Source organism: Clytia hemisphaerica, unplaced genomic scaffold, assembly GCF_902728285.1.
Source record: "Clytia hemisphaerica strain Z4C2 unplaced genomic scaffold, Clytia hemisphaerica genome assembly, whole genome shotgun sequence".
Lineage (NCBI taxonomy): Eukaryota > Metazoa > Cnidaria > Hydrozoa > Leptothecata > Clytiidae > Clytia > Clytia hemisphaerica.
This window is the reverse complement of record NW_027103836.1, coordinates 60,234-78,102: the sequence shown is the minus strand read 5'-3', so window position 1 is coordinate 78,102 and position 17,869 is coordinate 60,234. Positions and strand designations below refer to the sequence as shown.

General features: G+C 35.4%; 1 protein-coding gene across 5 annotated transcripts in view; it reads right to left on the bottom strand.

Moving 5' to 3' along the window:
• Positions 1 to 293: 293 nt before the first annotated feature.
• LOC136807108 (diacylglycerol kinase beta-like) overlaps positions 294 to 17,869 on the bottom strand; it is a 38,462-nt gene continuing 20,886 nt past the window's right edge. For all 5 annotated transcript variants that reach the window (XM_067063677.1, XM_067063676.1, XM_067063674.1 and 2 more), the window contains 15 exons: positions 16,474 to 16,567; positions 15,998 to 16,092; positions 15,417 to 15,530; positions 10,632 to 10,727; positions 10,054 to 10,199; positions 9,049 to 9,209; positions 8,391 to 8,441; positions 7,979 to 8,090; positions 7,665 to 7,758; positions 7,140 to 7,204; positions 5,507 to 5,597; positions 4,999 to 5,173; positions 4,527 to 4,647; positions 4,190 to 4,250; positions 294 to 963 (listed from right to left, as the gene is read on the bottom strand). In XM_067063677.1, the coding sequence (XP_066919778.1) occupies positions 886 to 963; positions 4,190 to 4,250; positions 4,527 to 4,647; positions 4,999 to 5,173; positions 5,507 to 5,597; positions 7,140 to 7,204; positions 7,665 to 7,758; positions 7,979 to 8,090; positions 8,391 to 8,441; positions 9,049 to 9,209; positions 10,054 to 10,199; positions 10,632 to 10,727; positions 15,417 to 15,530; positions 15,998 to 16,092; positions 16,474 to 16,567 (1,554 nt within the window). In that variant the 3' untranslated portion in view covers positions 294 to 885. The remainder of the gene's footprint in view (positions 964 to 4,189; positions 4,251 to 4,526; positions 4,648 to 4,998; positions 5,174 to 5,506; positions 5,598 to 7,139; positions 7,205 to 7,664; positions 7,759 to 7,978; positions 8,091 to 8,390; positions 8,442 to 9,048; positions 9,210 to 10,053; positions 10,200 to 10,631; positions 10,728 to 15,416; positions 15,531 to 15,997; positions 16,093 to 16,473; positions 16,568 to 17,869) is intronic.

Here is a 17,869-nt window from a genome sequence, read left to right as displayed (position 1 = left end):
TAGTAGTAGTCTTGTGCAACCTAAAATACAAGGTGATCGAAAAAACGTCCTGACGTCATCGATCACGTGATAATATTTTGTAACAGTGAAAAAATATTCATATAAAAATCAATGAAAAGTTAAACATTGCTTCTATTCTTTTGTTTTTACTCGAGCTAAAGATTTCGAATAAAAACTATAAGGAAACGTGTGAAGAAATAGAGGAATGGCACTAGTGAACAAGTCATAATTTTAAGAATAGGCCATTTCACAGTTGCAAAGCGTAATGAGTAATCAGGAGCATTGCGATGTTTTGAACCAACGGGAAACCGTTATCGAGGCGCAATCAGTCCTGATTACCCACGATCCATTTCAACTGTAAAATGGCCTATACAGTTTATTCTCTAAAACTAGCAGAAACAGTGAAAAATGATGCCCATCCTAAACTTGGGCTGCAATTTAGATATCCGCCGAATGGAAAATGTTCCTGAACTAATTTTTCGTTTTAGGTAATGATACCATAACACTAAGAAAGGGGCAAATTCTAAAAAATAAATGTCATTAAAGATTAATGGTAAAAAAAGAACTAAAAACAAAACGAAAAAAAAAACTTGTGCGTAATGCAATAACTTAAATAAAATCATCATAAATTACTTACAATAACTCATTCTTCATATAATTAAATTCGCACTGCGAATTTCAAAAAAAAAGATGGCAAAAAAAAAAAAAGAAAAGGCAAAAAAAAAGTATACTTCAGAAAAAAAAGAGGACCGAAAAATTGAGAACCTCAGATGCTTAAAAAAATATGGGTATTTCTCTTCTCTTTCTTTGTTAAAATCTAGACATTTCTTTTATAAGGTTAGAAACGAGATTACCAACCATTTCGTAGTAGCCTCGTTTTGGTGATTAGAAGCGGAACCAGCCTCGCTTTTCATTTCGTGGTGCAACACACATTGGGGATTGATTTTTATGATTTATTGTGATCTGAAGATAAAAGAGAAAAAATTGTTAGTTGTTACTCAATGTATAGCAATGTGCCCTAGTTGTTACTCATCAATTTTGGCAAGCTTGCAATGTATGAGATGCTGAAATCGTCGGATTTTTCAGTCGGAAAATGAAACCGTCGGATTTTTTAGTCATGTATTATTTTAGTTGAAATGATTCTCAGAGCTAATATAATAATTCTTTAGTTCCATAGTTCTATAGTTCTATAGTTTGTTAGTTCCATAGTTCTTTAGTTCTATAGTTCTACAGTTCTCTGGTGTCTTAGTTCTATAGTTCTCTAGTTCTATAGTTCTATAGTTCTTTGGTTTCTTAGTTCTGTAGTTCTATAGTTCTATAGTTCTTTGGTTTCTTAGTTCTGTAGTTCTGTAGTTCTATAGTTCTTTGGTTTCTTAGTTCTGTAGTTCTATAGTTCTCTGGTGTCTTAGTTCTATAGTTCTCTAGTTCTATAGTTCTATAGTTCTTTGGTTTCTTAGTTCTGTAGTTCTGTAGTTCTATAGTTCTCTGGTGTCTTAGTTCCATAGTTCTATAGTTCTTTGGTTTCTTAGTTCTGTAGTTCTGTAGTTCTATAGTTCTTTGGTTTCTTAGTTCTGTAGTTCTGTAGTTCTCTGGTGTCTTAGTTCTATAGTTCTCTAGTTCTATAGTTCTATAGTTCTTTGGTTTCTTAGTTCTGTAGTTCTGTAGTTCTATAGTTCTCTGGTTCACTGGTTCATGGTTCTCTGGTTCACTGGTTCACTGGTTCTCTGGTTCACTGGTTCATGGTTCAATGGTTCACTGGTTCTCTGGTTCATGGTTCACTGGTTCTTTGGTTCGTGGTTCTTTGATTCTCTGGTTCATGGTTCTCTGGTTCACTGGTTCTTTGGTTCACTGGTTCTTTGGTTCACTGGTTCATGGTTCTCTGGTTCGTGGTTCTCTGGTTCATGGTTCATGGTTCACTGGTTCACTGGTTCACTGGTTCTTTGGTTCGTGGTTCTTTGGTTCTTTGGTACGTGGTTCTTTGGTACGTGGTTCTTTGGTTCACTGGTTCACTGGTTCCTGGTTCTCTGGTTCTCTGGTTCATGGTTCTCTGGTTCATTGGTTCACTGGTTCACTGTTTTTTTTGGCTCGTGGTTCTCTGGTTCATTGGTTCATGGTTCACTGGTTTTTTTGGTTCGTGGTTCTTTGGTTCACTAGTTCATGGTTCTCTGGTTCATTGGTTCGTGGTTCACTGGTTCACTGGTTCATCGGTTCTTTGATTCACTGGTTCTTTATAGGAAACTAACTTTTGCGAAAAAATATTACTTACGAAAATGGGAAAAAAGTGATGGGTCATCGAAATTATTTCTCGCCAGGATTAATATTTATGGTCTTTAAAATCGAAATTTTCCCTTTCTTAATCGAAACTACCTTAAGGGAAGAAATTTTCGCAGAATTTAATTTAATTTCAGACTCGAAACTATATAATCCAATTTCCCAGCGATTCGAGATCTAACGATCCAACGATCTAGCGATCAAGGACTCGGCGATCCAATGACCCAACGATCCAATGATATAATAATCCAACGATCCAATGATCCAACAATCCAATGATCCAATGATCCAACAATCCAGCGATCCAAACACCCAACGATCCAATGATTCAGCGATCCAACAATTCAATGATCCAACGATCCAACCAGCATGGTGAACCAAGGAACCAAAGAACCAGTGAACCAAAGAACCAGTGAACCAGTGAACCAGAGAACCAGAGAACCATGAACCAGTGAACCAGTGAACCATGAACTATGAACCAGAGAACCAGTGAACCAGAGAACCATGAACCAAAGAACCAGTGAACCAAAGAACCAAAGAACCACGAACCAGAGAACCATGAACCAGTGAACCAGAGAACCAGAGAACCATGAACCAGAGAACCAGTGAACCATGAACCAGAGAACCATGAACCAGAGAACCATGAACCAGAGAACCAGTGAACCAGTAAACCAGTGAACCAGTGAACCAGTGAACCAGAGAACCATGAACCAGAGAACCAGAGAACCATGAAACCATGAACCAGTGAACCAGAGAACCATGAACCAGTGAACCATGAACCAGTGAACCATGAACCAGTGAACCAGAGAACCATGAACCAGAGAATCAAAGAACCACGAACCAAAGAACCAGTGAACCATGAACCAGAGAACCAGTGAACCATTGAACCATGAACCAGTGAACCAGAGAACCAGTGAACCAGTGAACCAGAGAACCATGAACCAGTGAACCAGAGAACCATGAACCACGAACCAAAGAACCAGTGAACCATGAACCAGAGGACCATGAACCAGTGAACCAGTGAACCATGAACCAGAGAACCATGAACCAATGAACTAAGAAACCAGAGAACTATAGAACTATAGAACTAGAGAACTATAGAACTAACAAACCAGCGAACTATAGAACTATGGAACTATGGAACTAACAAACTATAGAACCATGAACCAATGAACTAAGAAACCAGAGAACTATAGAACTATAGAACTAACAAACCAGCGAACTATAGAACTATGGAACTATGGAACTAACAAACTATAGAACTATAGAACTATGGAACTATGGAACTAACAAACTATAGAACTATGGAACTATGGAACTAACAAACCAAAGAACTATAGAACTATGGAACTATGGAACTAACATATAGAACTGGAACTAACAAACTATAGAACTATAGAACTATAGAATCTGCCTAGGATACGTCTTGTTTTTCCGACAAAAATATCCGACGATTTCGGTATTTCATATATTGCAACATTACCTCAATTTTAGTTTACAAGCTTTTTCACATTGGATTGACACGGATGTGGAGCAAGATTGGTCAGAAAGAGGGAAAGAAAAAAAATTTTATGCTTATATCAGCATAATATAACAATAACAAAACACTGTCCTGATATGAAACATGTGTCTGATATGAAACGGAAACACCTTTAATGCTTTGACGTATAACGTAAGTTTGTCTAATGTCGACATCCCTGTTCTAATTTCGTCACCCTTCTTTAGAAATAGGAATAATAGGAAGGTCGGAATCGCTGATTGAAACTAATTTTCTTTGCTCAGCAATCATTTGAGGTGTCCATCAGTGATTCCAACCTTCCTATTATTCTCATCTCTAAAGAAGGATGTCAAAATTAGAAGAGGGATGTCGACATTAGACAAACTTACGGTATTAGCTTTGACTTTAAAGTCCACTTACCTGAGCAGGTGCCTGCATCCAAGGTTCACCGTCGATTTGCATTGGCATTGTCTTCATGATTCTAAAAAATGAAAATGAAAATTATAGACGTTAATATGGCGTTGGTTAGGCTGCGCGCATCCCCAGAATTTATTTTGTTATATCAAATCATATCAGAGGGGATGCGTGCAGCCTAGGCATTGGTAAGCTGTCAATAAAATGGTTGGCTGTAACACAATGTTTAAATAACATGGCTACTTTCTGATTTTTCTCATTTCAGAAGAAAAGATGTTTGGAAAAAGATGTTTGAGTAAGTTTCAAAAGCAGGAAGGGTCTACTTCAACAAAAAGAAACATACTTAATAACAACAGTCGAGCATTGTGCTAATCTTAAACCATGTTGTCTGACACCAGCGATGATTTGACCAACATATAAACTATTTTCCAAACCAACGACTTCTAGTTTGCGGTCACTTATATCTAAAATAGAATGCGAACAAAATTTATGAATTTCGTGAATGCCTACCTCGGGGAAAGTATAATTTAGAAGCTTTGAACGGTTTAAATTTCTCGTTTTCAAAGTAGGCGTTATCCAGAAACAGCCAGTAACGGTATTGGCCGCTTTGAAACCCCATAATGAGTTTTGAACAGAATATTAATGCGATTCAGAAGGAAATAAAAGCAAAACAAAGTTTGAAATTGAGGAGAGCCCATCCTTCTTCTGCCAAACTGGCAAATTTTGAATCTGAGTATTTAGACCGGTAAATGCAAACATGAAACGCATGCCACGATTGAACCCTTAAAACGGTGATAAAAAATACGGAAACAAACCTTGGCTGACACTTCCGAGTGATTCAGGTTCATCACCAGAAGAGCCACTACTCTTCTTCCTCCTTTTCCTTTTCTTCTCCGGTTCACCCCAAATATTCGCTCCTCCGTAGATACTTGGGATGTTCAATATTGCAATACCCTCTAAACTGGGTAGTTCAAGTTTCTTGCCATCGCACTAAAAAAAAGGCGAGAAATTATTGAATATTGCACTCTTTTATAAAACTCACTCGCCAGAGGGAAAGGGCAAAATAATGAAAATTCCATTCTTGAATTCAAGGTCAGATTAACTATCTGGATTTTTCATCCATATAGAATAACATCATACAAGATTACATACTAATACCCGGTATAGTGAAATTCCGATTACCAAATCCGGAAAAGAAAACAGAAGTGGATATAGAGTGTCTTTCAATTAGACATTCTTATCCCAAATATTCGAGAAGAAAGCAAGAATGATAATATTATATAAAAATTCTTGTCGATATAAAAAAGAACATTTTTTACTTACAATAATTTCTAAGAAGTTGCTTAGTTTTGTACATGTTGCAGCCAGTTGCTCTGACGTACCAGCTTGAAAATATCGAAGTTTATTCTTAAACCTGAAAAGAACAAGTGATACTTTTATGGACCTACCTGGTTATGCATTTAACAAATATAATTGATATCTACGTGAGCATGACCGTTAAACAATCATTCAGAACACAAATAGTGACGATCTATTAAAATTAGTCTTTGTTTCTTATAAAAAACGTTTAGAAACCAAAATTTCATGCTCTTGAAATAATCTTTCATATTCAAGACTTTGTGAGCAAAAAAAACATCTTTCTCATTAAAAAATTGAGTAATTTGGCTAAGAACATTGATGTATGCTTATTAATAGTGATTTTTATAAATAAATATGCGTTTTTTTAGCTGAAAAATTCTTTTTTTACAAAAATCTGCTTGAGCCATCTTTTACCTACTTTCATGTAAAAAATCTGAAAAAAACAATGATGCAGTGTTTCACAAAGTCCAAAAAACCCTTTTTTTAGCCGTTTTTTGGCCCAAATTTGCCCAAAAACATTTTTTTCGAAAATCACGCTCCGTCACATTTAAGGGTTTAAAGTTATGCATCTTTGTGCAAAAAATCATAAAGAATGAAAGAGCCAATCTCGAGAAAAGCTAATACCTAAGTAATTGATAATGTGCTTATAAAAAAATATAGAATTTGGCCAGTTTTTCTATAAAAACACGCTAAGCAACCAAAATTTCATGTCAAAACACACATACTCTCTTAAGTAAGCCCTTATGAGTAAAAAAAGATATCTATCTCATAACAAAATTGAGTAATTTGACTAAGAACATTGATGTATGCTTATTAATAGTGATTCTTATAGATAAACATGCGTTTTTTGAGCCAACAAAATTTTTTTGCAAAAATCTGCTTGAGCCATCTTTTACCTATGATGGTACCCTACTTTTATACAAAAAATAAGAAAAAATTAATGATCCAATTTTTCACAAAGTCTAAAAAACCCGTTTTTTAGCCGTTTTTTGGCCCAAATTGGCCCAAAAATCTTTTTTTTCCAAAATCGGGCTCCGTCACATTTTGGCTACTACCATTTTGCACCTTTTTACCAAAAATCAAAAGATTCCTATGATTCAATCTTGAGAAAAGTTGGTAACAGACGAACGAACGAACGAACGGACGAACGGACGGACGAACAAACACAGGTTAATTTATAGGACCTCCACCGGGGTAGGTCCAAAAAGGTTAAGAAGTATTTGGTTAAGAACTTTAGGAGAAATGGGTAAAAAAATTTCAATGATTATAATCATAAAATTTGTCTAGTAGTGTAGTATGATGTCTAACAATATAAAACGCCACAGAGCCTCAAATTACACTTTTTACGTTACGCTTACAGAAATCAACTAAGTCTAAAGTAATGCTTATTGTTATACGTTCTAGTCAAAAGAAGTGATACTACTTTACAATATGTAAAGACAGATTGAAGTAATCCACAAGATCTAGTCTGGCATTGTAGTAATTTATACAAACTAATATTATCCTGTAACAACCATCGTATCATCTCATATCACTCATATTACCCCGATATTACTGTATTACACCGAATAATAAACGATCCAAGTCGACACATTACCTGCTGTTGAACTTTTCAGGGTTTTTCTCCCTCTGTAAATGAAATTTCAATGCGATTGCCGCATCCTAAAAAAAGTGAACATGAAGATAATTTTGAGAGAGGGTTATAGATAGAGGGTCTAGCTTTCCAAACTGGAAAAATGTTAAACAAGTGAAAAGTACATAGGAATATTGGAGTTTGAAAGAAACTCCCACATCTTGAATTCACCTAGCTAATTTAAGTAAGTATATTCATCTGGTGGCTGTCGACAGAGCCGGGAGTGAGGGAGTCTATCCCCTTTTCTATTTGCGCTAGACCTGGGAGATCGAATGCTGAGGCGGAGCACCACACCAACTCTCAGCTCCCAGTGACTTACCGCCTAGATCAGATTACCCAATCTAGGCTACTCATCCGCTGAGTTGGCGGTGACCGGGGATCGAACCCACAACCCTTAGATTTTAAGGCGAATGCTCTACCGACTGAGCTTCCCGGCCACTAGTACGGATAAACGACTGAAATAAAGAGGAAGAAAACAAGAAGACTTACAACACCGATAGAGAAATAATTATTCATAATATTTTGTGGCATTATATCTCCTTCGATTGAAGTCTTTTCAAAATTGTCACAATCAATCTGCCACCTGTTTAAAGGGAAAAAACAACTTTTAAATGTCGAAGTAACGAAAATTTAAGTAACTCGTTGACCGAAAAGTGCTGTAAAATTTTTGTCTGACAGTGAGAATTCGGTGTATTTTAATGATCAATAACTCTTCCAATACAAACACATACAGGGAGATGGTCACATACTAAGTTTTCATTAGAAGAAAGAATTACAAGTAGGCAGGATATTGACGATCTTACCTATCCATCATGACAACTGAACTTTTGAGAACTTTTTGTAAAACTTTGTCCAAGCTGCCTCCTTCGTATCCTCCACCCCACCCTAAACACCTTGCCAAATCGTTTCCAGTGCCTGTAAATACAAAGAGAAAATGTTGATGAAAAGAGAAGGATGCTGAAAACGATGTCTAACAGACATTGGCGAAAGCAGGGTTTTTCGAGACGATAAATGGATTTACGCAGCAATTTATTATGCTGAACTTTGAGACGGGAAAGCCTATTTATATACTTAACTGACATGGAAAGCCGTCTAGGACGGTAAATCTTATATAACACTTAAAAATAAGTCAGCTTCCATATTTCATGGAATACAATCAAGCTAGTTGGTAATGGCTTCAAAATGTGGAAATAAAGCTAGAAAAACTTTTCTTACCGAGAGGAAGAATGGCCATCGGAGGTCTTTGTTTCAAACTCGTTAATCGATCTGAGAAAAGAAGGAAACAAATTTTACAATGACAAAACTGCGAATCGATCCATCCCAATTTCGAGTTCGCAAACCATTTGTCACAGTCCTACTGAGACCCCTACCACTCGAAAGAACCTCGATACCATTAGGAAATAAAAATGTCGGATAGAATGAGGTGAATGTATAAAGAAAGGGGAAAAGTGTGTGCAAAACAACATTGTTTTATTAAAAAATATGAATCCACGCAAATGTTTCCGTATCATTCCGTTGGATTGTCTGTACACAGACCCAGTATCTACGGCTAATTCAATTGCCGTGGAGGGTCTGTTGTCATTGTCTTTTCTCATTTGAGATTTTTCAAACCAACCGCTGTGATGGGAGTGCCGGTGAGAGAGGGGAGACGATGAGAGAAGTGTTGCTTTCTATAAATCATACTTCATCGCAGAGGTCTCCGTACGGGAATTTTTTTATCAAACAGAAAATGCACACAGAGTGTACTACGAAGCGATAAACGTGAGATACACTCTCGGTACAGAGTAGTGTTTGGATGGAACTCTTCTACCATAAGTATACTCGTACTCGGCAGCGAACGTGCAGGGGTGAAAAACCTTGAAGAAATGCTTACCTATCGTTGCAAGAATCCACCCGGCTGTACCATCTCCACCACAACATAGAACACGAAAGTCCGGTACTTGTGCGAAGAATTTCAATCCTGGGAATGGCCCTCCTTCTGCCAAGTTAAAAACTTGTCGTGGATTTAGTAAATAGCGGAATTTATTCAGTAATCTGTAAACAAAATATTAAAAATTGTTTAGCCAAAAGTAAAAGGTAAAAAGGAAAATATCGGCTAAGCTCAACTTTTGCAATCAGTTTCAAAGGCATTCCAAAGGAAACAACTGTCCATTCTTGTCGCTTTTTGCCATAGAACAGCCTACAGCAAGAGCCGACTCTTCGAAATGAAGGCAACGCTGGAAGTTAACACATTGGAGTCTTCATAAAGTCAAACACGCACGAGGAACATTTTTTTCGAATTAAGGAAATTTCTAGTTATGGAATGAGGTTTATAAACTTGTTGAGTTTAAGCAGGGGCTTTTTTAGAAAAAAAATTGAATATCAGGGGTAGAAGATATAACATTTTTAGGAAATCTACCCCCCCAGACATTATGACTTTTGACCCCCGGACAGCAGTTATAGCACCCCCGGAAAAGCATCAGTTGACCCCATGGACAATCAAAATTACCCCAAAACAGCGCAAGTTAACCCCTCGGATACTATATCCTCCACCCCCATGTACGGACATTTTCTGGAAGAGCCCAAGACATACTAGTTAGAGGTTAGAGTCAAAGAAACTCCACTGTAGCTATCTTTAAATCGAATACCTTATCGGGGTAAACTTCGTCGGGGTAAACTTCGTCGGGGAAAATTTTCGTCGGGGAAAAATTCGTCACCTGTTGGTAGTTGGTAAACGCATTAAGGCCGGGGAAAATTTTCGTCGGGGAAAATTTTCGTCGGGGAAAATATTCGTCACTTGTCCAAAATTTCGTCACTTTTCCGCGACGAAGTTTTCCCCGATAAGGTATAGATGTTTAAGCAGAAGAAATACACACATGAAATGTTAAACACTTTGTACCTTGCACCCTGCCGTCCGCCACTTTTAGGGTTGATGAATGCGATAAGAGGTTTGGTATCGGGTAGCGGAGTAATCTGCATGGGTATACCATCATAACTTATCACCGAATTTTTCTTGTCTTTCACCACTTTTTCTGCCTTCTCCTTCTAAAAATATCATAGTAAATTCAGTTTCTAACGATGTTTTTGCCTTTTTACCTCAGCCTGCTTTAGGAACGTTTTTTCAGGAAAGACTCTGGCTTTAACCAGGTTTCAGGAGGGATGGTTCGTTAGGGGCAAAAAATACTATAAAAGACTAATACTTATTATATAAGGAACCGATACAAAGACCGTTCGTCAAGGATATTGTTTGCAGTTTAAAGTTATCATCAGTCGCTGGCAGTTTATGTCATGTGATAGGAGGTGACATTTTATCCAGAGTAATATGTAAAGGATAATTAATTGCAATAAATATATGCAACATGTTAAACAATTTTCACTGAAGATTGCCATCCTGACATGAAACTTTGAGTATGAAATCAACTTAAAACTCGTTTTCTTTACTCTAATTAACATGTAAACAATACTGTAGGTACTTACTGATGCAGGGGTTATACAAATTGGTGGTAAGATATGAACTTTGTGTGGTCCTAACGAACACATGACTGGCATATTGGTGACACATCTGTTGTGTACCTTAAAAGAGAAAGAAAGAACGTAAACAATCTAACTTCGTACATATACTCTTATTTTTTAAAGAACCAGCTAACTTTTGTTCAGGCTGAGCTGTTCTTTTTCTTTTTTTTACACTTTTACTTATCCTGTTCTAATTTTTAGGATAGGGCAAAATTAGGTTATTTCTGGCTTATTTCCCTATTTCCACCGTTTTAACTCTTAATTTGTTCAAAACTCAGCCATTCCAGGCTGAGGTTTGTTTTAAATTGTTCTTATTTTTTGGCCTTTCTGAGCGTCATTGTTCTTATAAAATTGTTCTAATAAAACGAGTGCATGATATTATTGCCATTTAACCACCAGTGACCGTCATATCAATGATACGACATTATTCTCCATCGATCTTTTGCCCTATGACAAACTCAAACAACTCAGATAACAGACTTTGCATCCTGATCCTCATGAAAAAATTAAGCACAAACAAGCAACATGCTGAATGGACCTACCTGTTGATCAAAATCAGATAAAATTATGTGTTATACATTTTACTATTGGTATTGAGCAAACACAATAAGTTTTAGAACAATGCAAAAACGTCTGATTTATTTTCTTTTATCATTGTGTAACTTGGTCGTCTTTTTTTGAAAATTTTACGACGAAAAAAAATTTTCCGAGAAAAATTACTTCAGCCACATTTTAAGGTACCTTGCACTATATCTTTCTGACAAAAATCAGGAAAAACTAAAGAAGCAATTTTTCACCAAGTCCAAAAAACCTTATTTTTAGGTAGTTTTTGGCCCAAATTTACGAAAATCCGTATTTGACGACGAAAAAAATTTTCCGAGAAAAATTACTTTAGCCACATTTTAGGGTGCCTTGCACTCTATCTTTCTGCCAAAAATCAGGAAAAACTAATGAAGAAATTTTGCACAAAGTCCAAAAAACCTTATTTTTAGGTAGTTTTTGGCCCAAATTTGCCCCCAAAGATTTTTTTTCAAAAGTCGGGCTCCGTTTCTTTTTAGGCATTGCTATTTTGTATCATTGTGCAAAAAATAAAAAAAAACTAATGAGCCAATCCCTAGAAAATCTGCTAACAGGAAAATGGTAAAAGGGAATTTCCCCAAAAAACGAAAATCCGTATTTTACGACGAAAAAAAATTTTCCGAGAAAAATTACTTCAGCCACATTTTAGGGTACCTTGCACTCTATCTTTCTGCCAAAAATCAGGAAAAACTAATGAAGCAATTTTGCACTAAGTCCAAAAAACCTTATTTTTAGGTAGTTTTTGGCCCAAATTTGCCCCCAAAGATTTTTTTTCAAAAATCGGGCTCCGTCACTTTTTAGGCATTGCTATTTTGTATCATTGTGCAAAAAATAAAAAAAAAACTAATGAGCCAATCCCGAGAAAATCTTGTAACAGACGAACGGACAACGGTCAAATTAAAGGACCTCCCGGTAGGTCCAAAAAGGAACAAAACCGTTATGAGCCAGTTATCTTGTTTTGCAAACTTCAACCATTTCATAAACCTTGAAGCAGCTCACCTCATCAGCAATCAAGCCTGGCTTCTCCACCTCCTCTAGCATTCAAGCGACTTGAAAACAACTCAAGACATTTCCAAACAATGTCAACAAATGTTCAAAAAATGTAAAAATTCCAGGAAATCGAGTTTTTGTTAAAATTTCGTGTTAACTTATCATTTCGATCAAAATTCAGTTTCTCATATATATTTTTTGACCAAAGACAGAGAGAAATTTATTTTTGTCACTTTATATCTATAAGAAATTACGATTTAATATATCGATTGTTGTTTCACAGAATGGCGAACAAGAGAAATCAAACAAGTATATTATAAATAATTCACTATCAATAGAAGAACACACTTTGAAAACGCCGCTTCGATTTCATATTTTAATTTGTGCACGCCTTGGTAACCATTTAATTATTCCGTTCGGTCGTAGCAACTATTTGCATTAACAGCAAAGTACATATGATTTAAATATATAGAATGAAAAACCAACATCAATCAAATTCGCCCACATGCATTTCAAGCACAACACCCTCGCGTGATTTTGTGTCACGACCAATCGAAATGAGACAAACAAAAACGTGAAACGAGCAAGATCTAACAGTGCTAGAGAGAGAAACTTCGTTTTCAATATTCATCGAATCAGGTCAAACTCTATAAATCGATTTAGCCCTTTTTTCAAAAAAAATAAGAGGAAAATGGAATTCATTATATTCATGACGTGATCTTTTATACGGAAGCACACGAAAAACACCGGGCGTTTGCCACCAGTTTCATTGTTTGAATTCAAAACTGGTGGCAAACGCCCGGTGTTTTTCGGGTGTTTCCGTATGAAAGATTACGTCATGAATATGAAGAATTGCTAGTTGTTTTCACAGTACGCTTTCAACCTAAACTAATGGCGTCCTCTTCGATCGACTCAATTGAAATCAATGGTTTCCATCGACCGCGGTCGTGATTGCTCAGACATTACCCAGATCTCTGATTAACTCATTAAAACATGACGGTTTTGTAAACATTCACCGAACGAAATATGGTTTGGAATCCTGTAGAAACTCAAAGAACTTTAAAAACACCTAGACATCTACAGGACGCAAAAAATACCCAAAAATACCTCCAACTCAATTATTGGAGAATCAAAAGTGAAGCTTCAACTTCAATCAAATAATTTCCCATTCCTCGGTTGAAATTAAAAAGCGTTTTTTGTATGTAGCATAATTTAATGCACGGGAGAAGAAAAGCCTACACACCTTTGTTTAAAAGATATGGAGAAGAAAAAGAAAAAGAAAAAGAAAATTTTGTTCCAAAACAAGATATGCTAAAAAGGTAATTACTGTTCATTTTGGAGTGCAAAAAATGGAGAAAACAAAATCGTCAAAACACCGCGTCAACGTAACCTTTTTAGCTAATCAAATACAATTATTTTCCATAACTCGAACTTTCAAGATAAACTCCAACAATTTCCTGGTCCCCTTTGCGTTCAATTTAAGGCGTATTCCTCTGAAATTCTCTAGTTGACGACCGGATAAATTACAACGAACAAAAGTGCTGCGTGAGCACATTAAAGCAGAGAATTAGCGGTCCATATATCAATACATAATCAAAAAGTAATAATCTTCATCTAGGAAACCTCGAAACAATTGCGGCCTCTAATAAAGCCTGGGGGCGGAATGAGATTTTGATTTGACTGAATAAAAATATTAAAAGCTAATGTTTGCATTTTGCATTTTACCACGTGCAAAAGTCTAAGGCTGTTCTCCGAACATGAATCACTAGGTAAATTAAGGGCTCTGGGGTCATAGTGAAAAATCAATTTCAGAATTTGAAGATAAAACCGAAAATGTTTTCGCTTCTTTGACATGTTTAAGAACAAACTGCTTTTGAAAAAATGAATTTAAGTAATTACATGATGAGTAATAAGGAATTTTGTGTGACAAGGTCCACCTTAATAAAACGTCATCATAACGACGCTATTCATATACTTTTCACAAAAAAAGCCTAATCTCCTTGGGGAAATCATTTTATTGTTTCAATTTTTTTTCAAGTTATTAAATGACAAATAATTTCTTTATTCAGATTTTTTTCGGAAAATTTTTCTATTTGGCTAAATCCCAAGTTATAGCTGTTATCGTATGTAAATTTAGTGGAGAAAATTGCCAAAATGAGGTTTTTTGGAGATTTTAAAGGAAAGATACTTCCACAAAGATTTTCCAAATTTGTATTTTTAGATACTAAATAGATACATCACCTGAACCAAAAAAAATTCCAAAATGTTTGATTTTTACCGAGATTAGGGCCTTGAAAGGTGAAATACTCTTCTTCGAAAAACTCTTCGTTTTCTTCTTCATTTAATTTTTCATTTAAATTTTTCGATTTTTAAATTCTAAAAAGGTAGGTTTAACATGACATATAAAAAAGGTTAAACATTAATCTTTTTAAAATGCAGAAATTGCCATTTAAGTTGGTGTAAAATCGAAAAATTGGGTATATCCAGAGCCCTTAAAGGTTGTTTTTCACATAAGTGTTCCCGTTTGATATCAGACACGTATTTTATATCAGGACAGTGTCTTGCTATTGTTACATTATGCTGATATGAGCAAAAGAATGCGTTTCTTTTCATGTTTCTGGCCAATCTTGCTCCACATCCGTGTCAATCCAATGTGAAAAAGCTTTTGAATTAAAATTGATGAGTAAGCAAACCATATCACTCTTATTTAAAATCAAAACCTTTAAGACCTTTTTAGGCTGATGACCAAATATTTTACATAGACTTGTTTTAAACTTTGAGTTTTTACATTTTCCATCACTAGTTCAACTTTTACAGCTTACTGGACCATGATCAGTGGTGTGTTGGTAGGGAGGGCAAGGGGGCACCCCCCCCGCCCAGTGGAGCTATTTTAAGAGAGAGGAAAATCATAATAATTTTGTAAGCCCAGTTTAGGAGGCATTCATTAAAAGAGAAAAGGCGCTCTTTTATAACGAACATGGCACCCTTTCACCCTTTCACCCTTTCAAGTCTCTTAAATTATATCCGCAAAAATATTAATCTTTTTTTCTCTCGCAATTCAAGAGAATTTCTTGCCCAAAAAAAACAGAATATCTTTTGCAGGGCGCCTAATTTTAGCTTTGGTACCTCAGAACAAAAAGCTGTTAGTTGAGATTTCAAAACGAAAACAAAAATATCTACCTGTGCAGAACACCACACACAGTGTAATCCAGTTAAACAATTGTTTTTAATGGTTTTATTACACTTCGTGCATTTTCCCGGACAATTCCCTTCTACCCAATGATGGTCCATTTCCTGAAACAAATCATACAAAATAGTTTTACTTTCAACATGAATGGTCAAAAATCTTGGAGAAGTGACCAAAATTGTTACGGGATGACGATTTTTTTTCTGGACAATTAACAGAATTACTGAGGTTTTCCCAATCAACGTTTAACCTTAAGTATGGGAGGAGTGTCGAAAATTACATTGAGGGAACTAATTTTTGCGTAAATTAATTTTCGCTTTTTTCGCGATTTTTCGGCAAAACTGCGAAAATTAGAAACCGCTATTTACAAATTTGAACGTTTTTTATCAAAAAATTTGAAAAATCACGAAAATCAATTCCCGCGAAACGCGATCTTTTTCGAATTCATTTTCGAGTGCGAAAATTAGTTCCCGCTAAAATAAGATTCCTTTTTCAGGTAGATACCAATCGTCAATATAATGAAATTTTATTTTTTCAAAAAATAGAAAGGAACAAAATGTGAATTTTAGCTTACCGTAACTTTCCGTTTCGTTTTGTTTTGAGTATAGGTTGAAATACACGAGTTAGGCGAACGTTGTACGCATCTTTCGTGACAAGTAAACCTACAAACTGATTCCAAAAAAAGAGTGGTTACTAGTAGAGGTTCAGTTCCCGTAATTTCATTTTTCGATCGTAAAATCGTTCTTTTAATCCAAACTTTGACCGAAAATCGACTAAAATGTCAATACTGCATTTAGAAAATTGCTTAAATATCATTGAAATCGAGTTTCTCAAAATCTATTGAACCACATTTTATATTTTTTAACCAAGATTTTATCATAGAAAATGAAAACATAGCCCATGGCATTAATCTTCCCCAAGATTCATAAATTTGTAAAAAATTACATATGCTAGAAAAGTGTCGAGCAGTAAGAAAATATAAGAAGTTTCCCTCGGGCTGAATGAATGCCAGCAAATTTTAATAATCAAGAAAACAAAATAAACACTCACATATACATTGCAATCCTTGCTTTCGTCCGAACCCTGCTAACACTCCATGACAAATATTACAAAAAGCTTGCGTCTTGAAATGTTTCATAGCCCACTGAAAACGAAAGTGGAAAAGAACGATATCAGTGTTGTGTTAAAAGTGAAAGAAATTATCGAGAGAAAAAAATGAGAGATTAAAAGGCTTCCCACGTTGAATTAAAGGGAAGTTTTGGATCAATAATATTTTCTACTTTCCTATCGTAGTTTAGCCTGATCTAAATTAGAGCTATAAGGTCAAACAAGTAATTAAGAAAAACAAAATGACAGAATAGAATGACAAACTGTTTTCAAACTACAGTCCAAAGTTGCAAGGTAGATGATTCTTTACCGAACTAATTCTTGCATTTCGTCCTTTCTAAGCCTTATTAGTATTAGTATTCTTTAAAAAGCTAGGTTCAAGGAGAAATATGGGCGATTTTTCGCTGAGTTTCTCTAATTTAAAGCACCATAACACGGTTTTGTTACCAAAAAGGGTGACTAAAGAAATTCCCCGAGTTTCATTCCACTCTTTTTCACAGAGCTCTCAAAAATTTGAAAAGATGATTTCTAGGATTTCCAGAATGTACTTAAACCATTAATAAAATGAACATGTTTTGGTGCAATTTTTCTATAACCAGAGAAAACTGCATTGCCGAAACTCCAGTGTAAGCTGGCGAATGAATCAACAAAAAGAACTTTCTTTAACGTGCTCTTCTACTAACCTAATTCTAATCTGTTTTAAACGTCTTTACTCCAACTCAAAATGAGTGGGTTATTGAATGGGTGATTTATCTTTCCCCGTTTACAGGATTTTGCTTTTAAATCCAACATGTTTTTGTAATCGTTAAAAATTTTCTATGAAGGAAGCCTGAGGTTGTTAAAGCAGAAAGATAAAAATTATATGATCAAACCCTTTTGTGTAGGTTTTAAATTGTTTCAGTAATGTTTTAGTTATATCATAAACTGTTTAAGATCCATTGAGTTGTTATACTTTTCCAAGAGAATTTACCCATCAAAAGCATTTAAAAAAGCTTTGGGATATTTCAGGGATTAGATCAGTTTGAGCAAAGTCTTGTCCAAAAATAGTTTGTCAAAGATTGCATAATGTTCTAATGGTTAATTTGTTGAAAGTAATAATATGTTCCTATGATCTCAATTTAGACGCTAATGCATCGTAAGAAATTCAAACCCATTTTCATTCGGTTATAGATTTCATTGGTTAAAATCAGTGAAATTGAGTGTTTACCAGTATAAAGAGACTCGTAGGTTTTTCATAACTTCGAATCGCAGAGAATATTACATTAAAGGAAGAAAATTTGGCGAATTTGGCGGATTTGGTCAAATTAAAGTTCCTGCCAAATTTAATTTTTTCCGTCAT